Raw genomic sequence first — 22,269 nt, forward strand, 5'->3', positions numbered from 1 at the left:
TTTTGGGATTAATGTCGGTCACCGACTGCCGTTTATCTGATGTAAGAAGCCAAACACGCTTCATTTCAACAGGTTCATTTGCATTTAAAGGCACAGGCTACAAAAAACAGCTACACTGTCCTCAGACTAGAGGTCTGCATTAAAGGTCTGCCCGTGGGACAGCCGCGGGACCCGACCAGATTTCTGCGGCGCGGGAATAAATTTACGAATAAATCGCGGGAGCGGTCGGTAACGGGTTTAATTTAGGACGGGAGCGGGCTGTCTAGCAATATCGCGGATATTGCTTTGCGAATGAGAGAGAGAGAGCTTTGCCTGAGTGTGTGCTTGGTGCGTGTGTGTGTGTATGTTAGTGCGCGCGCGAATGAGAGAGCCTTCCCAGATAGCAAAATACACTCGGGCCAGTTCCGGCTAGATTCTCACCTGCCGGAGACTTACCACTCGGCCCGGCTCCGGCTGCCGGAATCGGCCCGGATGCTTGTGGACTCACTGCCCAATTTCGGGCCAGATGCGGCGGCCGTAAGCGAGCCGACGCTGCCGCATCCGCGCCGGAATCGGCCCGAGAGTAATGTGCGCTGCGGCCCGGAGCTGGCGCGACTCAGTATTTATATACCTTTATATAAAACCTTTTGGTATTACATTGGTACTTGATACATGGTATTAAAACCCTTTGAGTTGATATAACAGTAAACGCCTGTGTGTCTGCTTGGTGCTTGTGTGTGTGTTAGTGCGCGCACGTATGAGAGAGAGAGAGCTTTGTCTGTGTGTGTCTGCTTGGTGCTTGTGTGTGTGTTAGTGTGCGCACGTATGAGAGAGAGAGAGCTTTGTCTGTGTGTGTCTGCTTGGTGCTTGTGTGTGTGTTAGTGCGCGCGCGAATGAGAGAGAGAGAGCTTTGTCTGTGTGTGTGTGCTTGGTGCTGTGTGTGTGTATTTATACAGACAGCTTGGCTGTCTGGACTGTATAGCTGGGGGATTTTTGGTTTTGTTCTCTCTTTAGCGGGATCGGGCGCGGCAGGCAGAAAACGGGGCGGTCGGCAGCGGGACAACAAATTCTTAATATAAGCGGGAGCGGTCGGGTTCGGGTTAAAACCTGGTGGGTGCAGGCGGGAGCGGGATTCAAAATTTAGTCCCGCGCAGATCTCTACCACAGACTCCAAAATGGGCATATTCTGCACTGTATAATAGGTATTTTGAGCTGAAACATTACAGACACATTCTGGACACCAAAGACATATCTTACATCTTTTAAAGGGTGAAATTGGAGCCCTTTAAACAACAAATTTTACATATTGTGTCTTTAACTCAGCATTCAGCAGTGTTTTGTATTCTCACCCGCTGAGCAGACTGGCGCTGTCCTCCAGGTTCTGCTGGTTCTGTCTGCACTGCTCCACATAACTGTCCCAGTCCTGCTGGATGGAGGAGAGGCTCTGTTGAACCTGACCGGCGCTGGCTTTGGGGAGATGCAGAAGAAGCTTCTCTCCCTCTGTACAGACCAGTGTTAGACGGTCGTCTCCATCCTCCACCCGCTCCAGAGCTCCCTGTAAGACACACAAGCTCCACAATGAACGTCTAAGTTGCCATATACTGCATTTATTCAATATGTCAAATTGTTCTCTAATATCTTCAAAGTACATATGTGGTTTAGGTAAGTTAAACACATCTTCAGAAATGGTTTATATGCTTATGTATTACTTCATAAAATACCCCTAGATTCAGAAGGTCATTGTTGACTTTATTTAGAATGCTTGTGAATATTAATAAGCTTTGCTTTGACGCATCTCTCAGTGTTGAGTAGTAAGTCACGATGCTTAAACATGTATTAAACATAATACTCAACAGTCTACATGTGTTTGTTGCCTCAATTTACAAACATATCTGGCAGATTTCCTAATAAACATGATAAATTAACAAAAGATGCGATTAAACATACCTTATGCCTCTTTGGGGAACCGCTGAAATTTTTTTAAATCTGTATATCCTGCATTTTGCGACTTCTTAAAAGTTTTTGCTTATTAATGCATAAAAAAACTGGTGTGGCTAGCTGCAGCATCTCCTGCTTTCAAAATAAGAGTCTTACATAAATGATGAGTTCAATATGTAAGAGACTTTCTCTATTTTTTAATATCCTAACTGATTTATTTTCACAAATGGGTAATTTTTTTACAAAACAGGTTTTTTTAATAGGTTTTAAGTATAGCAAATGACAGAAATACAAATGTTAACTAATAATTTTTTTAATTGGCCAAGCAAAATTAGCAATCTATTTTTATAGGAAAAATTAAATCGAACAAAGAAATGGACAAAACATTTTATCTATTTTTAAAAACATGATTAAATCTAGAATTGTTATTGATTTTAATTACCGTAAGTTGACAAATGCAATTACTGTTTTTGAGCGTGAATGGTGTTGTGATGCTGGGCTGTGTTTTGTAATCAATAAAGAATTGCTTTTTTTTTATAAATGAACTGATGTAAATAATAATATATTTGAAAATGATATGTAAAATTATTAAATAATTGCAATTAAAGGTTTTTGTAAAATAAAAATATGAACTTTGGTAAACTTGAAAATTCTATGTAATTTAGTGGATCTGTTATCCGAGAGACCTCCAGTAGCTGGTTTTAATTGGATTTGCATTGTTAACCTATAAGTTAAGAGTTTATTTTATTATTTTATGTGTTTATACTCTCAAAATCATTCTGCTTCTGCATCTACAAACGCATCTACAAATAATAAAAAAAATACACCTAGAAAAAAGAAGCTGGGTGAAAAACAGAACAGAATAACAGAAATATCTATAAAAAAAAAAAAAAAAGTATAACATGACTCATTCGATGTAAAATGTATTTACAATAAATATTATTTAATTTTAGTGATTTTAAAGCTTTACACTACATTTTGCTTCTCAGAAAAATGACTTGACATCCTGATTCAACATTTTCCAAACTTCTCAGTTAGGATGAGGTTTTATGAAAGATAATTCACCTTCAGTTTCTGCAGTTTGCGTTCCACCACGCTCATATCACCCGAATGGTCTGCACATTCTCTCACAATGTCTTTCTGTCCTGAGAGCCACGTATGAAACTCCTTCACAAGATCTGAGGAGAGAAAAAGTCGGAATCACTTTAGTTTAAGCACAAATTCTCACTATAAATCACTTCTCGACCAGACATCTACAAATTCTTAAATCAATCAGCATTTTCAAGTAAAAAATGTAATTTTGTTTTTTTAGAAATGTTAATTGAGCTTTTCCAGTGGGGTAAATTTTGTTGATTTTGTTTAAAGTAAGACTATTTACTTACCCCAATGGCAGATCATTTAGTTCACTTTCAGGAAAATCTCACAAAATTTTGACTTTATTTTTCTAAAAAACATTTCTGGAAAATGCTTCTTGATTTACGATTTTTAAATGTTTGGGCTACAAAACTTTAATGAGAAAATACGTTTTGCAGTGTTGCTTATTACTTGCCAGTTATTAAAATATTGGCTAACTATTTATACCTAATCCTATAATATCTAAACCAAACTGCTCCCTTAATATCTATTAATAAGCAGCAAATTCTGAGTGTAATGAGGCGAAAGTTATAATTAATGTTTTATTAATACAGAGAACTGTACCTTAAAATAAAGAGTGACCAAAATGTCAAAGACAGTATTTATGTATTTACCAATCATTTTATGAAGAATTTTGTGTGGTTCTCACCATTAAAGTGCTGCTGGAGGCCATGCTGCATGGACCCGAGCCTTTTTACACAGATCTGATTGACTGTTTCATATTTCTTGATGAGGTCGGTTAGGGAAGATCCTAGACCAGCTAGTTCCTCAGATGGGTATTTCCTGCAAAGCGTGTTCAAGCTTTCCCGGGCTGAATCAATGCTCGCCTGCTGGTTCTGAAGCTCCTTTTGGATCTCCTACAAATTGTATAAATAGAAAAACTTTATTTTTGTTTTGCCTGTAACTTGACTTACAAATGTTAGTCAATGATTTTTGTAGCATCACAATCATGTTTTAGTGCTATTGAACCAATTTTAATTCTTTTTAGTCCACAGAGCTTTGCAAAAATCTCCAAATATCATTGGAGATTAACTGAATGATGAACTTCAAGACCGTGTCCTAACATCACACTCATGTTTTAAGTGTTACTGGGCCTTTTTTTCTTCTTTTAGACCCACAGAGCTTTTAAAATTGCACTGGATGATGAACTTTAACACTGCGTCCTAACAACACACAATGCCTTGACATGCAATAAAATAATCTAATAATAAACCATTAGCGACAGCGAAGTGCAAAATTTATAATTTAGACATGTTTTCTGTTTCGACGGCACACTGACTCAGTGTTGCCTCACAGCAAAAAGGTTGCTGGTCCGAGTCCCGGCTGGGCCAGTTGGCATTTTTGTGTGTAGTTTGCATGTTCTTCCCGTGTGGGCGTGGGTTTCCCGCACAGTCCTGAGACATGCACTATAGGTGAATTAGGTAAACAGAATTGGCTGTAGTGTAAAAGTGTGTGTGTGTGTGTGTGTGTGTGTGTGTGTGTGTGTGTGTGTGTGTGTGTGTGTGTGTGTGTGTGTGTGTGTGTGTGTGTGTGTGTGTGTGTGTGAGAATGTTACTCTGTATGGGTATTTCCCAGTACTGGGTTGCGGCTGGAAGAGCATCCGCTGGGCAAAAACATATGCTGAAATAGTTGGTGGTTCATTCCGCTGTGGCAACCCCTGATAAATAAGAGACTAAGCCGAAGAAAAATGAATGTATGTTAAATCTTCTGTACCTTGACTCTGCAGATCTCTTCAGGAGCCGTTCCACACGGTGAATCCACCAAAGATCTCTCAACGCTCATCAGCCACTCAGACATCTGGCTGAGGAAATCCTCCAGCTGCTTCTTCTGACAGCAGAAATCTTGGAGGTTGTTCTTGGCTTGATCACATAACTCTTCAATGCTATTAAGTTTCCTTCTGAGGTCCGTCTCCATGACCTGGAAAAATTTAAGGACTTTAGAACTAGAGACCCATTGTCACTATTAACTAGTTGCTTATTAGTTGCTTGTATGTTATTAAGATATTGGCTGTTTATTAGTTCTTATAAAGTACATATTGTGCATGATCTTATTCTACATCTCTAATCCTACATATTACCTAAACCATAATAACTATTAATAAGCAGCAAATTAGGAGTTTATTGAAGCAAGAGTTAATTATTTTATATTTATTTTAAATATAAAATTTAAAATATAAATATAAAACTTTAATTTATTTTATAATTATTTTAATTATTTTATTGTAAAATAATTATTTTATTATACAATAGTAAGAATTTAACTTTTAAATAAAGCGTGACTGACTTAAAATATGCTGTAAAGAAGGGTAACAAACAAAAATCTCATACCACAATATGTCATTTCATATGCTGATAACAATGTATATCACAATAAAGTACCATTTCTGTAATTTCAATCAATTAATAGTTAGATAAATTTATATACATACACTGACCACGTGTAAAGGACTTTTTCTTTTTTACATCATAAATTATATACCCAGACATTCATACTCAATCAGATACGATCATATTTCTCACCAAGCAAATGTTTGATTAAAAATGAAGAAACAGAAAATAAACATTAATAAAACATATTAAAAAAAACTTTCCAAAAACTACTTACAGGTCCAACATAAAAAAAAAAAAAAGTTGCTAAATAAAATTCAAAATGTAAACATTGTATTTACAAGATTACAACGTTTTCACAATGTTGTTATTCGTGTAATGGTGTGTAATAGTGCCCTCATCTTCATATTCAAATTATTCATACTCCTGAATAATTTCAGGCTTGACTGTAAATTACGCAAAAGTAATACCATAAGCAGTGTATTTCGTAACATATTACCTAGTTCATTAATAATAAGTCCATATGATACAGTATATATTATCATATTGCAAAACCCTAGCATTAAGTTCAAGAAAGCAATAATCAAATAAACAACCTGGAAATCAAACTTACCTGTAGTTTAGCGGGGACATCTTGTCCACCACAGAGTTGCTTCATCTCGGAAACTTTCTCTTGTAAAGCATCAATCTTCTTTTCTTTCAGGCCAACATCCACCTACACAAAAAAATAAGAATATAAAATAGGAAAAGACTGGTGATTTGCTTTTATAAATGTGTTTAATAGCAGAGTTTGGAACGTGCCTTGACTTCAGAGAGTTTGTGTGCGGTTTTCTGGCTATCGTTGAAGTTATTGAGTCCATCTGTAAGATCCATAACCGAGCTGTTGGACCAGCTTTCGATTTCTCCATTGATATCGTAGATTTCCACCCACAGAGCAGAACTCCTCTTGAGACTTTCCAGATTGTCCTCGATTTTTTCGGACACCTGTGTGTTGGTCAGAATAACGGTTTTTAGTTTCTAAGGCTACGTGAGATTTTAGTTTAGGTCACGATTCATGCTATTATCTACTGACTTACTACCTGCCTGTTATTAAGATATTAACGGTTCATTAGTGGTTATCATGTGTAATCTTAGTCTGCATACCTAATCCTACCCAAAAGCTAAACCCAACTTCTACCTTACTAACTATTAATAAACAGCTATTGGTAGTTTATTCAGCTAATTGCTATTGTTTAATAAATGATTCTTAGTATAAAGTGTTACCAATATTTCTAATGAAAACTATACTAATGAATATTTGGCTTTTAGGTAAACTCACATCAAGCCACTGGTCCACTGTAGCATCTATTTCTGTCTTCACAATCTGTGTGTCACAATCAGGGATCTTGTTTAATTCACTTAAAAGCTTCTTCCCTTTACTGGAGAATCGGTCTAGTACATCCTGGTGACTGGCCATGTCTGCTTTTACAGCTTCATGCTACAGAAAGAAAGATCATTGAAGACCGACATTCAAGTGTTTATTTGCATTTGTTTATTTTGCATGAAAGACAGACAGACAGACAGACAGACAGACAGACAGACAGACAGACAGACAGACAGACAGGTTTTACCTTCAACAAGGATCTCCGCGTGTCCTCTTGATCTTTCAGGACAGATTTAATATCGGCTATTGCATCAGCGCTTTCCAAAATGGAGTTTATTGAAGACTTCAGAGTCTGGTAGTCTTTCATGAGGTCTACTAAAGCACTGCTTTGCTCTTGTCTGCAACAAAATCATGTAGCAACATCAGTTAGACACTGAAAATCACTTTTGCCTAACTAAACGAAAATGAAAAAGCTATGAAATCCTCATGCAGTGATGCTCAATATTTTAGATCGAGTTACCAACCAAGCCTGATCAAATTAGGCAAAATAATCCACTTATATTTTATAAAAAGCTCATTTTATTTTGTGTCCTGGTCTATAATGTATCACAGAATAAATGTTGAGTAAAATAAAGTAAAATAAAGTAAAATAAAGTAAAATAAAGTAAAATAAAATAAAATAAAATAAAATAAAATTAAATTAAATTAAATTAAATTAAATTAAATTAAATTAAATTAAATTAAATTAAATTAAATTAAATTAAATTAAATTAAATTAAGGGCGACGCAGTGGCGCAGTCTAGTGCTGTCGCCTCACGGCAAAAAGGTCGCTGGGTCGCTGGCTCGAACCTCGGCTCAGATGGCGTTTTTGTGTAGAGTTTGCATGTCCTCCTTGCGTTCGCGTGGGTTTCCTCCGGGTGCTCCGGTTTACCCCACAGTCCAAAGACATGCGGTACAGGTGAATTGGGTAGGCTAAATTGTTCATAGTGTATGAGTGTGTGTGTGTGTGGATGTTTCCGAGAGATGGGTTGCGGCTGGAAGGGCATCCGCTGCGTAAAAACGTGCTGGATAAGTTGGCGGTTCATTCCGCTGTGGCGACCCCAGATTAATAAAGGGACTAAGCCGACAAGAAAATGAATGAATTAATGATAAAATAAAATAAAATAAAATAAAATAAAATAAAATAAAATAAAATTTAATTTAATTTAATTTAATTTAATTTAATTTAATTTAATTTAATTTAATTTAATTTAATTTAAGATGGAATCTAATGTCTAACACTGGGGAAACCATTCACATAAATGTAAGAATTTGCCAATGACAAACCCCATTTGTCAAAACCTCTAATATGAGTTGATCCAAGAACACTTTATTTTTTAAAACATTTACTACATATATCATATATCACACGATTAAAAGCCAAACATCCCAAAAAACAGTATAAGAGCCGATTTCTGCCAGCTCACCTCTCAGTAATGAGTTTCTTAGTGTCCTCCCAGGTAGTCTGAAGCAGGTTAATCTCTCTTAGCACTTCACTGCCCAGCTCAGCATCTCTGTGAGCGAGCTGTTGACCTTTATCCCTGAGCCACTGCTCCTCATGCTGGTGAGACTGGAGCTCATCTTCCAGCTGATTGAAAAACCGAAGCCTAAACACATCACAAGAAAAGAGTTTCCTCTATAGAGTAAAGCATAACAGAGTTGACAATAACAGAGTTGACATTTTCCGCCATTTTGTGCCTTATCTCATGATGCCAGATACCACATGGTGTCACAATCATCAGCAATCTAGCCTATGCAGATCGCTGGAGAACAACACATATGCCATTTAAATAAACTACAACTCCCATCATGCACCTCAGAAACACCAGTTCCTGATTCCCCCTGATTACACACACACACCTTGAAGCTTATAATCAGATAGACCATATAAACAGCACACACGCATGCAGGCTTTTCTGAGACTTGTTCCCCTGTAACATTACTAAGCGGTTTCCTTGCCTTGTCCTTTCGTGATTATTGATCTTTGCTTTGGTCATTGTTTTATGTTGTCTTGCTACCTGTTCCTTTTGGATTACCCTCATGTTACTGTTTGCTCCTGTTTGACCATTGCCTGTCCGACTAGTCTCTTAATAAATCTGCACATGGATCCTCTGTTGTCACCCGACTGACTGTTGGCATGGTCTGGCATGTCTAAAATTGACTTTATTTCCATTATATTAGTTTTTTTAAAGTCACAAATTCCCTGAAACATCACAATAACAGAGTTTTGTATTGTAATTTTCTTACACTGTAAAAAATGGTGAAAATTTACACTATTACTGGCTAATTAATTAATTAATAACCATTTGGTTGCCAGTAATACTGTAAAATGTATAAGTTCACAGTAAATTAACAATTACAACAGTGCAGCAGTATTACAACACAAATATATTTAAAATTTACAAGCGTACTGTAAATTAATACAGTATTACTGGCAATTTTTAAAGTATTACTGGCTAAATGTACAAGCGCACTATGAACAATTACAACTGTGCTGCAAACAACTGTAAATGACCCTTCGCTAAACTCCGTCCTCCTTAGTTACTGTTGTTACGCCTGTCAAGCTTTCGTGCCTGGCACGTCTATTACAATGTGTGTGCGGTGGTGTTAGACATTCTCAGGGATATAACTAGTCATTTTTGGCGAACAGGTGAAATATCAGAGAAAGCCAGACAAAAAAGGACTGCAGTGTGCCTTACAGGAGGATATTAGCGACACAATACGCAACCAATTAGAGAATAATTTATTCAAAATTGAAGCTAGGTTAGCCTAGCTGCCTCATTCCGCTGACCATTCAACAGCTTAGTTCATGCACAGCATGAGACGTGAAATATAAAAATAATCTAATAATAACTAATTAAACCGTGATTTCTCTATTTTTAGCCAAAAAGCCTGGTAGATTAATTGTTATGCAATGAAATATAGCGTTACTAACCGACAAGGAAACGCACATGGAAAATGCTTCTACATAATTCATTCATAGAAAGAGCAGCCAGAAAGAGGAAATTGATGGATTTGTGCCGAATATTAGCATCATTGACCCATAACAATGTACAGTACCTATTACTGTCAGTATGTTTGTGTGCTTTTTATACTGTTTTCTATTCACCTTATTCTCCGCCGATGAGCGGGCGCTCCCATTTGAATCTTTTTGGCTCGAGACTTCCGGTCTCATTCACTTCCATTCATTTTTAGACATTAAAAACTGCTCGTTTCGCTGTTTGATGTTGCAAACTGATATTTCCTTATTATATTACCCATCCAAACTTTTAGGATACCAGATATCAGATTTGATCTATATGCGCAACGCTTTGGCTTGTTTCCCTTGCTCGAAAGCTTGAAAGACCTCCTGCGTGTAACTACGGTTGCTATGCCACGAATTTCGGGTATGGCTTAGCAAAGGGTCAATTGTTAATTTACCGTAAATTTGTATATTTTACTGTAGTACAGCCACATTTTTTAATATTACAGCCATTTTTTACAGTGTACTATTGTTGTATCCTAAAAGTTTTGTACAAATGAATGCGAGAAGAATCATGGCATGCCTTCCAAAGTTTTACGCTAGAGGAAGGGACATCACTTTTTACAATTTTTTCCTTTATATAACCAATGTATTAGTTGACCAGAATGTGTAGAGAGACAAAAAATGTATTTTTATAACTGAAATGACAAATAATATTGACATTCTGTCATGGAACAAATATTTTCATAGGAGAATAACCGACTAAAATAACCGTGAATAGGAGAATAACCGCGTGTGTGTGTGTGTTTCTTAAATACAGTAGGCAAAATAAGTATTGAACACATCAAGTTTTTTCCTGGAAATAATATTTTTAAAGGAGCTGTTGACATGAAATTGAACCAGATGCTGGTAAAAACCCAAACAATAAAAACATAAGAATAAAACAAAACAGATTTTTTTTTTTTTTTTAAATGAGTTAAAATGCAAAAACCCTCAGAAATTTCAATCGAAAATGAGCATTATTCTTAGCCTCCTTTGGTTATGTTGAGTTATTTCACTTTGAAGATTATGAAAATAATTTATTCCTTGCCATAAAAAGGAAATCACTGAACATACACACAGCCTGGTAAAAATGCTAATTTTAGAAGAAAATTTCAGACGGCATTTAGAGGTTTTTGCATCTAAACTCTTCACTTTATATAAAAGGCTTTTTTGGTGAAGGCAGATTAAAGACGCCTCTCATATGGAGAATGAAGTCACATGCATTGCTCAGGTGTGAGTTTTTCACAGACTTGAACAAGTGTAATTTGTATTTTATATTGGGTTCAAGTCAGGTGATTGGCTGGGCCATTCTACAGCTTGATTTTCTTTCTCTGAAAGCCTTTAAGAGTTTTATTGGCTGTGTTTTGGATCATTGTCTTGCTGAAATGTTCATCCTGCTTTCATCTTCATCATCCTGCTCATGTAGATGTTGGACTGAAGCACCAAATATTAATTTACACTGAGGAAGGGCAGAAGGTTGCTGAAGAACTACTGAGAGATTTCAGCTGCTGTCTGGGCTTTCACTGCCTTTCTACACCTCCCTTTCTTCATGTGTTCAATACTTTTTTCCAAGCATTATTTCCTTTTATTATGCATAACTTCATTTGTAAACTAATCCGATTCCTTTTCTTTGCATATATGGATTTCTTTGGTTGTTACCAACACCCAGAAAAAAAACTTCAAAGGCACCTTAAGAAATATGTTTTCTGAGAAAAATGGTGACGTGTTAAATTTTTATTTTCCCTGCTGTATCTGCAAACTTTTTTATGTTTTAGAAGAGTCAAAAATGTACATACAACACCTTTAAATGCACTTCTGCTTTGCATCGGGCAGTTCTTTGCCTAAATGTCATGCATTTACAACTCATGGCAATCTGTTAAATATCCCTCACATAAACAACCACATTGATAATCACAATCCATACCTCTGCTGTAGAGTAAGCACATTGGGCTCCTTCAGGCCCTGTTGATCCGCCTTCTCCTCAATATCCTCCACAGTTTTCAGCAGCTGTTCTTTACGCTGTCTGAAGGAGCTCCAAAGAGCACCGAGAGCCTCAGCTTCGCTTTGTTTGGAGCCCAGTAGGTTTCTCACGGCGTCCAATTCAGCGCTCAAGGAGTCAGCCAGTGAACGACACGAGGACCGTGTCTCTTTCCCGCTCATTAAGTGCAGGTGAGATTTACACAGGTTGCCGTCCAAATTCACGGCGAGCGTTTCAAGGCGGCTGATATCCGGAACGATGGCTTCCAGCTCTCTCTGCAGCTCTTCCACCCGGCTTTTATCCCAACTCCCAGCGCTCTCCACGGTCTGTCTGAGGCCCTGGAGAACGCCCGCTGCCACACTGTGGGTGTGTAGAAAGGCCTCCAGTTTCTCCAAACTCTCTCCTCGAAGTTCAACCAGCTGATGGGCCTCCAGGTACGGCTGTAAGGAGCTCTCCCACCTTCCCTGAAGATGCTGGACTTCAGCTGGCTCACAAACGTCACACAGGGTTTTAGTTTGCTGCTGAAGATTCTGCCGGACGATGCTTTGCTTTAGGAGAGCTTCTCTTTTTTCCTGGTGAGGAAAATGATACAATTTTATTGTCTTGTAATATAAGCACTCTTTTACTTGGTTTATATATACAGTCAAGCCTGAAATTATTCATACCCCAGGGGGTTGACTTTAGGGTTCTCAACTTAACATGTTAAACAATAAATCTGTTTTAAAAGTCAGTAAAAATATTGTTTTTGATTATGATAAATGCATTTTTGTGTCACAGTAATGTCCTATAAACAATTGAAGGCAAAATGCTTAGCCCTCCATAACCTTCAAATCTTTCTACAAATGATGTTTATTTTTTTTCAAACATGGACTAATTTCTAATAACTAATTTCTTTTGTTTTGCCATGATGACAGTATGTACTATTTTAATAGTTATTTGCAAGATAGTAGTATTTTAAGGCAAATTTAAAGGCTTAACTAATTAGGTTACTAATTAACTAATTAGGTAATTAGGTTAACTCTTCAAATTTAGGTAAGTCATTGGACAACAGTCATTGATTTGTTCTGCTGGCAATGAAAAAAAAATGTCTTAACCTATTGACTGTTTAAGATAATGACCATTAAAATAATTTAAAGAATGACTGATTTAAATAATGGCTTACACACACAGCATTGTTGGTTTACACACACAAAAAAATTAAACAAACATAATCCTGTTGCACTACTACACTTGATTTTGGTTGTAGTTTGCATTTTAAATGAAAATCTGAAATATTTTATGGCATACTTAAAAAAAGATGATTTAGTATTCAAAAAGGCTTTATTTTAAATGTTTAAAAACAAATTGGTCTTACACTAGTATATGTATTAAGTTGGTACTTTTAACATAAACCGACATGTCAACCATTTGGTAAAGGCTGATATTTTAGAAATTATGGCATGTGTTGAAAGAAAAGAAAATTGAGTGTGGTAACTAGCATCATTAGGAGTTAAGAAATGCAGTGCAATTTTTTTTCCTTGGTGGGGTAGTTAAAGGGTTAAGGAGGCTAATAATATTGACCTTATGAATTAAAATTTGTTTATTCCAAGCAGCCAAATTTAAAGAAGTAAGACTCTCTCCAAAAAGAAAAAAAATAAATAAAAATAAATATATATATATATATATATATATATATATATATATATATATATATATATATATACATATGTGAAAAGATACTGTGAAGACTACTTGAAACAAAACATTTCACAAAATAGCTAATAATTTTGCCTACAACTGTATATTTCTTACAATAAAATCCTGTAACTGCATAAAAAAAATACCTAATATTTGCACATGGTGTTGTCAAGTATTTCAGTGTTTTTAGAATAAGTCATATTAGCTCAACCAGGCTTAAAACAGTATGCTGAATTCTCCAGAAAACTATCTGATATACTAAAATGATTCTCAATATCAATGTTGAAACCATTTTGGCTGCTTAATATATTTGTGAAAACAATGAATGATACATTTTTTTATAATACAAGTTTTATTCCTGAATGAACATTTAAAATAACAATTTCAAACTTTAATTCAAATCTAGCAATCTTAAACTAATATAGCCTATCTTCTTGGAGAAAGGAAATTAATGATCAGTAATGATTAGGATCCAAAAATATTTCTATATTTTCAATGTTTTGGACTCAAAATACCATTTTTTAACAAACCCCATGAAAATGGTGTGTATTAAAATTTGAATGGCTAAACAAGTAAATAAGTCAAATTAGTTTATTATGAAAATACTAAATGAGTAAACATGAAACATGCGTAATATTTATATAAAATATAGATGGTAAAACCATTCTAGACAAACGTGTCCATAAAAGTCATCTGGTGTTGTTTCTCAGTGGCTCTGAAGATGAAGCGTACCTTGATATCATTGGTGGAAGGCTGAAGATCAGTGATATCAGTGTGAGAGGAGGAGTGTAGAGAAGACAGAAAAGACTCTCCCCATTTGAAAAACTTCTGAAGAGCCTGATCAAACTGATCAACCTGGGACAGATGCTGCTGAAGGACCTGGATTCTAAATCAACAGTTTGATTTACTTTGTCAGACATTATAATAATACAAACAAAAACATTCTCAAAGAACATAGCTAACATATATATTATTAAGCATGTAATTTAGTGCTGCAAAATGTCATTTCAGGAGTGATATTGCAAAAGTGTAACCATAGTGTGTAAAAGGATTAATAATTTGCATGTGTTTACGGTCTGTGACTGTGTGGGCATTTTTAAAAAGTTATTTAGGCGCAAGCAATTGTACATATTTTAAAGAATCACTTTTGAGAATTATTTAAACAGTGAAGACTATATATATATATATATACGGAGAAATGACTAGGAATTATAAACGGCAGAAAACGGTCAAATTACTTGCTCAACAAACAAGTGTGTTCATAAAGCCCCATTCACACGGGGCTTCAGCGTCAGCGCTTGACTGAAGGCGTGTCTAAAGTTGGGGCTGCCGCGATCATCATAGCAGCGTCAGCCAATGAAATTTAGTCAGTAATAGGCCACTGTCTAGCTGGTGTATTTGCATACAACAATCTGATTGGCTGGCGCTTCCGTCGACGCTTGAAAAGTTGAGCTAGTCCCAACTTCGGCAGCAAACAACACCTTTGAAGCGGCGCCGACGGATCCACAATGCAGTTCGGCAACTCCTGACATCACCCATTAAAAGTGAATGGGAAGCGTTGACGCTGAAGCCCCGTGTGAATGGGGTGTAACTATACATTCTGTAAAAAGTAGAATAATACAATAAGAAAATATTAGCGGTTCATCCCGCTGTGACGACACCTGATTAATAAAGAGACTAAGAAAATGAATGAACAAAGAAAATATCAGTTTACAACATCAAGCAGCATAATGAGCTTTAGTAAGGTCTAAAAATCAATGGATGTGAATGAGACAGCAATTAAGGTCAATACAGTATGTACTTGTAAATAGTTTATTATATTTTATGCATGATTCACTCCCCTACAAAATCATCCCAGTCAATTTACATTACTGCATTCTTTCCAAATAGAGCATATCAAGTCATCTGGTAAAATTGTATTGAAATCACATAATATTTTGCAGAAAAACGACATATCGCAACGTCAGATTTCCAGTATCGTGCAGCCCTAATGTAAACTCTTCTACCTATAATAACTGACCTGTGAGGTATAGCTGTTGTCTGACACATCCATCTTTTCTCCAGCTGTTGATGGTCTTCTTTGAGTGTTTTCACGCGTTCATCTGATGCAGTGGTGTAAAGGGACGGTGTTTGGGCCCCGAGTCTGTTATAAACTACCTCCAGGGACTCAAGCTCAGTTTGCAGGTGCTTCAAAACAACAACATTTAAGAAAATTAATAAATAATATGAAACCGATCCAATTTAGCTGCACAATTTTCAACAGAAAAAGTTGTTTTTACTATCTAAATTTGATAAAATGTGCTGTTTTCAATGTTTTCAAACAAACAAACAAAAAAAAAAGGCAGAAATTAAATGAATATTGGCTAGTTCAACCAAAAATATAAATTCAGACAAAAATTCAGTTTCTGGTTCCCATTGGCTGCCATGGTATTTATTTATTATTGTGTTTAAGTAAATAGGAGCTCAAATATACTTTTAAATTGTGTAAAATGAACTGTTATGTATGTATATTCTTGAAGGCATGGTGGGGTTGCTGAACTACCCATTTAATAACCAGATTTATTAGAATTTCAAGAAAAGAAATGAAAAATAACATAAATACATTTAAGGTAAGTTCAGCCTAAACTTAAAACAGTTTCTAGCTACTATTGATTTCTGTGTTTTTTATTTATTTAGTTTGTTAGTTTGATAGTTTGTTAGTTAGTTTGATTGTTCGTTCGTTAGTTCATTCGTTAGTTCACTCATTCGTTAGTTTATTCAATGAACTATCCATTTAATTATTCATATTTCATAATTCCAGTACAGTACATCCAAAATGAGCTAACATAAAAAATAAAATAAGCCCCTATTACATCTTGACTTCGAAAGAAAAATGACACATTCCAGAACTGAATTGCATTGTGAATAATGTTTTAAAAACGTATTACTTTTAGTTCCAGCAATTCTCCATCCAGCTTTAGTTTGTCGACTGGCAGAGACTGACTGTCAGGGCCACACGCAGCTTCACATCTCTCCAGACATGACTTCAGTGCAGACCAATCCTTTTCATACCTGAAAAAAACAAAATGTAAAATGATGTCTGTTCCATCTGTCCTCTGATGGCGTGTTTACTGGTGCGAGGGCGGGGACAACCTGTCTCTTACATGAGATCCACCAATGGCAAACTAGCATCCAATCAATTCCCCATAAACAAAAGCTTGTCCTACACATGTTGTTCAGAAGCCATTTTACTCACATATGCAATAAAATGGGATGCTTTCAGACTGTAAAACCTGCTTAGCTCAGAAAACTTAAAACATTTGTGTAAACGTATTGCTTTAAAATATTAATTTAATTAATACATTTTTTAATATTTAAAAAAAATGAAAATATAAATTTACTTAATTGTATGTATTAATATTATAATTACTTAATTATTAACCAAAATAATAATAATAATAATACATTTTATTTATAGTTATTATATTATATTTTTAAAAATGACTATATAGTACTTTATATTATAAATTTATTCATTATTTTTAATGAAATGTTATTTACATTTTGCAGGAACACACAAAATAACATTTATTTATTTAATTTAACACTTATTTTCCGTATACAAACCACGCTGGGAACTAGAAATCAAACTTAGTCAATTCAAGTTGACCTTAATACAATGAAATCCTGAGTTCACAGAACTTGTTCTTATTAAGTTTGATGAAGATTTTACAGATTTAATTTAATTAAATTCAATGTTCAATTTAAAAATGTTGATTATATGTTGATTTTCAATTTATTACATTATTTATTTATTTATTTATTTATTTAAACTTGCACGACACAGATATGGGAGCTATGCGCACATGTTGTGCAAGTGGCACACACATGAACCGCGCATATTTTCCAGCCGCTCCTAGCTGAAAACATCTGAACTTTTCCGAATGCTGCGAGCGCACCGCGATTCATAAAAGTAGAAGTAACCAATCTGCTTCACACTTTGTACAGAATATACACATTTTAACGTTAGTAATAGCGGCAGACTAATTACCTCAGACAAACACAGCGCAACCCAAACACTGCGGCGCTTTTTACCATAAACTTGTATCAAAACCGCAGCAAGGGTTTGTTAATTTGTCATCCTCTGAGAAAATGCTTGATGCAAGCAAAGTTCATTGTAAATGGTCAAGGAATCCACGCACACGCTTGTCACTTTAGGTCAAAATAAACACACATGTGAAAACGAGTGCCGTACAGCAGCAGTGAGGAGATTGTAAATGAAAAAGTATGCAAAGATGTCGCCAGAGTGGCTTTTTGGTTTCTTTTCTTGTGCATCCCTGCCACTAGCTCCCCATCTGAAAGATTTCTTAGCATAGGGGATAATATAGTCATTCAACTTCACAAGTTGTAATGTTGCAGTATGTACTTGAATAATAATGGTTGGTTCCTTTACTTGAAAGCTCAGATTTGATTATCATAATTTGTGTAGTTTACAGAGTTTGAGGTTTACTGTATCATTATTATTTACACCTTAAAATTGGCTTCAATGTCGGCGCCAATAGCCTAGTGGTTCGATTCCCGTCTCGAGGTCCTTTGCTGATCCTTCCCCTATCTCTGCTCCCCACACTTTCCTGTCTCTATATCTCCACTGTCCTATCAATAAAGGTGAAAACCCCTAAAAAAAATTATTACAAAAAAAATAATAAAAAATAATTGGCTTCGATTGTTCAGCGTTTACGCTTCACCATTGCACACACTTTGTAACATTTTATTTATCTTATTTTAAGAGTCTCTCCAACACTAATGTTTATTTTATTCTAAAAAGATCAGATATTTTGTTTAAATATTTTTGTTTTTCACTTTTAAAACTGCCTTAGTAATGTTGGTAAATTAAAATAAATTGGTTAAAAAAATCCTAATAATCCTAAATGTATTGTTTAAATATTTAATATTTATCGATATCAAATGATATGAAACATGACATTGTGATGTTTTTTTGCATTATTGCCCAGCCCTAAATAAAAATAGAAATTAAATGTAATAATTGAAACTATAAACAATACTCAAATGAATACTCAACCCAGGGCCGGAGTGGGACTCCTTTTCAGCCCTGGAGTTTCAAGCCTCAGACCGGCCCACCTCAGTTCACGACTGACTATATTAAAGTAAGGTCATTTCCAATTCAGTTGCTAATTACACTATCACGTCTTTTTTTTTGAGAAAACAGCTGCTTTAGAACTTCAAATGTTCAACAACCCTAACAGTATTATATATCTTAACAATAAAAATGAAAACAATAAATTACTCTAACGAGGATCGAACCCAGGTCCACGGAGTCTTAACCGAACGTGCTAACCACTGGACCACAACAGCTGTGTACGGTTTAGAGACACAATTAAGTTTTATTATCATTAAAATAGATAAAAAGAGAAGAGTTGCGATAAAATAATGAATAAAAAGGCTGTGGTCAGGTATATAAATAAATTTAAAAAGTGTGACTGCTGAGAGCAACAGATTCTGGAGCTAGCGACACCGGCCCTCGCGGCCAAAAAACGGACCGGCCCACCGGGAATTCTCCCGGTCCTCCCGATTAGCCAATCCGGGCCTGACTCAACCACAACAACAATATCAAAAAAACTAGTGCTCACAATTTTGATTATTAAGAAGCCATTTCTTAAAATTATACTTATATATTACTTATATAATTCCTTAAAAGATTATCAAACAGACTGTGGTATCAAATTCCACTGATGCAATGCTCTAAGAAAAACAAGCTTGAGCAGAAGAGGTATTTTAAGCTCTCGCTGCACCCCTAGTTACTCTTGTTTTCAATTGAATAAGTCAGATGAGGCAAACAGTGAAAAGAAGCATACTTTTGCCAGTGTGACAGAAGGCTCTCGGTTTGGTTCTGTTTCTCCTTGGCCTGTTTTAAACACTGCTCATAGTTTTGCTGTAGGGCCGCCACGGCTCTCTCTGCCTTCTCCCTCTCGCTGAGCCTGCGGGCGCCAGCAGACAGAGACAGCAGCGTGGCCTTCAGCTTCTCCAGACTCTGAAACACATCCTAAAACCAAACAAATCTTTTATTCACATTGAACTGCTGCAAATGACTGAGAAATGTCCCATGCAGGATCCGTACCATGTGACTCTGTAGAGTTTTGTAGGTCTCGGATGAAGATATGCAGGAGGTGACGGGGTTGTCAAGTTTCTTCTGGATCTCTTCAACTTCTGATTGTACCTTTTAAAAAGATGCCGTTTGATTTTTCATCATGAGACATTAGAGTGATTTAGTAAGAATAGTATTTATGATTTAACAGCATGTCTGCAACAATTTATGGCAAAAACAGTTGAGTGACTTCATTTAAACAGTTTTTAAATAATTCAATATTTACAATAATTCTCCAATTTTCTCTTTAACATATTCAGCATAAAAACTAAACATTCTAGGGATACAATTAAATGAAAATCATGGAACATTGTTACGACCAATGTTTTTTTATTTTTATTATGTACAATCCAACCCACTCTTACAATCCAACCTGCTCTTTAAGATCTCAAAACTCAGGGTTTCGGCAGTATCCAGAATAGCAAAGTCTACTGAACGAGGTCGAGCCTTTTCATTTATGGCTCCTACACTCTGAAATAGCCTTCCTGATAATGTCCGAGGCTCAGACACACTCTCTCATTTCAAAACTAGATTAAAGATCTATCTTTGTAGTAAAGTATACCAACACTCCTGTCTACTCCCTTTTTACCGTTGACTGTAGGCCTGTTAATAGATCCAACACCATCATCAAATTTGCAGATGACACCACAGTGATTGGTCTAATCAGCAACAATGATGAGACGGCCTACAGGGAGGAGATACAGCATCTGGCCACTTGGTGCACCGACAATAATCTGCTCCTTAACACCAACAAGACCAAGGAGCTCATTGTGGACTTCAGAAAGGGACGAACAGGCTCACATGATCCCATCCACATCAATGGGATGGCCGTTGAGCCTGTCTCATCCTTTAAGTTCCTGGGGACCCACATCTCAAAGGACCTTTCCTGGACCACCAACACCTCCAGCCTGGTCAAGAAGGCTCACCAGCACCTATTCTTCTTAAGGCAACTGAAGAAGAACCAGCTTTCATCAGCCGTCTTGGTGAACTTCTACCGCTGCACAATAGAGAGCATCCTGACAAACTGTGTCACAGTCTGGTATGGAAGCTGCTCTGTTGCTGAGCGTAAGGCACTGCAGCGGGTGGTGAAAACTGCCCAACGCATCACAGGGACCACACTGCCAGCCATAGAGGACATCCAGAAGAAGCACTGTTTGCGCCGAGCACGCAGTATTCTGAAGGACACATTTCACCCCGCTCACAGATTGTTTTCTCTCCTGCCCTCCGGCAGGCGCTTCAGGCTCCCCCGGACAAAAACCAGCAGACTGAGGAACAGCTTTTTCCCCAGAGCTGTCTCCCTTCTGAACTCTGCCCCCCAATACACCCCCCCACTCTCCTCTAACTTAAACTCCTCGCAATAACTGCACTGTTTAACATATGCACATTTAAAATTTGCACATTCACTGCACCACATTGAACTGTTTACTTATTGAACTGTACATACCCACTGCATATGGACATTTGTAATTATGTACACACCCACTGTACATATACACTTGTAATCATGCTTACTTATCTGCATACTACTGATTATTAATAGCAACCTGTACATATATTCATATATTGTAACATATACACTTGTAATCATGTTTATCTATCCCTGTACATATACTCATATTTAATATTGTAACATATACACTTGTAATCATGTTTATCTATCTGCTCACTACTGATTATTAATAGCAACCTGCACATATATTCATATATTGTAACATATACACTTGTAATCATGTTTATCTATCCCTGTACATATACTCATATTTTATATTGTAACATATACACTTGTAATCATGTTTATCTATCTGCACACTACTGATTATTAATAGCAACCTGCACATATATTCATATATTGTAAATCTGCTCATAGCTTATCCAACCTGTATATAATGTTCATAGTACATCCATCTGTAAATATCACCATAGTTTTCTATAACTGCACTTTATAACTTATTCCTGTATCCTGCACTTGCTGCTATTGCACTGCTGGTTAGACCTAAACTGCATTTCGTTGCATTGTACTTGTACATGTGTAATGACAATAAAGTTGAATCTAATCTAAAAAAATCTAAAAACACTCATGTTTTTCCCGGGATTCTTTCGTGTTTTAGACTCATCTCCCGCCACCCTCCTGTTTTGTTATTTCTCCTGGAAAACTCCTGGGATTTCACCCTCCGGTCCTCAACTTTTTGGTACAGTCTGTAATACCAGCCGGGTCACTTTGATATAGTATCCAATCACAACAGCCACCTGAAACCCGTTCCATAGAACAGTTACTAACACCACAGTAGAGTTAATAACCCAGTTCTCAACAGTGTTTTTCAGACGCCTCACCCCCGAGCACCCCACCCCAGTATCTTGTGTTTAAATACACTATGAACAACAGCTCCGCTAATTGTTTTCTTTATTCTCTTTTCCACTTAGGGATACTCATCCCGAGGCCTCTGGAGATTATGCAGTGCCATTGATGTGATTCAAGACCTGTGAAGAGATGGTGCCAACCATAGAGGACTTCTAGAGGTATCCATAATCCTGGACCAGGCTGTATCCTAAGCAGATGCTGTGGCGATCATGGAGGAGTGGAGAGCATGAGACTGATTCCTGAAAGACCCCATGGACAGACGAGTCTTCGCAATGATCCCGTGGGTAAGCTTGAACACCCGCCGGTGACCTAGTCAAACCTGTAGCTTC

The 22,269-nt window shown here is 36.5% G+C and overlaps 1 protein-coding gene across 1 annotated transcript in view; it reads right to left on the reverse strand.

Annotated features, from left to right (window-relative positions):
• The window catches only part of syne1b (spectrin repeat containing, nuclear envelope 1b), a 329,470-nt gene that overhangs the window by 196,395 nt on the left and 110,806 nt on the right, over positions 1–22,269 (reverse strand). Inside the window, exons 37-51 of the mRNA XM_017351755.4 lie at positions 19,555–19,653; positions 19,292–19,479; positions 16,367–16,490; positions 15,460–15,626; positions 14,172–14,325; positions 11,709–12,334; positions 8,208–8,387; positions 6,989–7,139; positions 6,697–6,855; positions 6,180–6,362; positions 5,992–6,093; positions 4,765–4,968; positions 3,701–3,908; positions 2,983–3,095; positions 1,329–1,534 (exon numbers count right to left, since the gene is read on the reverse strand). Coding sequence (XP_017207244.3) covers positions 1,329–1,534; positions 2,983–3,095; positions 3,701–3,908; positions 4,765–4,968; positions 5,992–6,093; positions 6,180–6,362; positions 6,697–6,855; positions 6,989–7,139; positions 8,208–8,387; positions 11,709–12,334; positions 14,172–14,325; positions 15,460–15,626; positions 16,367–16,490; positions 19,292–19,479; positions 19,555–19,653 — 2,864 coding nt within the window. The remainder of the gene's footprint in view (positions 1–1,328; positions 1,535–2,982; positions 3,096–3,700; positions 3,909–4,764; positions 4,969–5,991; positions 6,094–6,179; positions 6,363–6,696; positions 6,856–6,988; positions 7,140–8,207; positions 8,388–11,708; positions 12,335–14,171; positions 14,326–15,459; positions 15,627–16,366; positions 16,491–19,291; positions 19,480–19,554; positions 19,654–22,269) is intronic.

This window comes from Danio rerio, chromosome 17, assembly GCF_049306965.1.
Source record: "Danio rerio strain Tuebingen ecotype United States chromosome 17, GRCz12tu, whole genome shotgun sequence".
NCBI classification, from domain to species: Eukaryota; Metazoa; Chordata; class Actinopteri; order Cypriniformes; family Danionidae; genus Danio; species Danio rerio.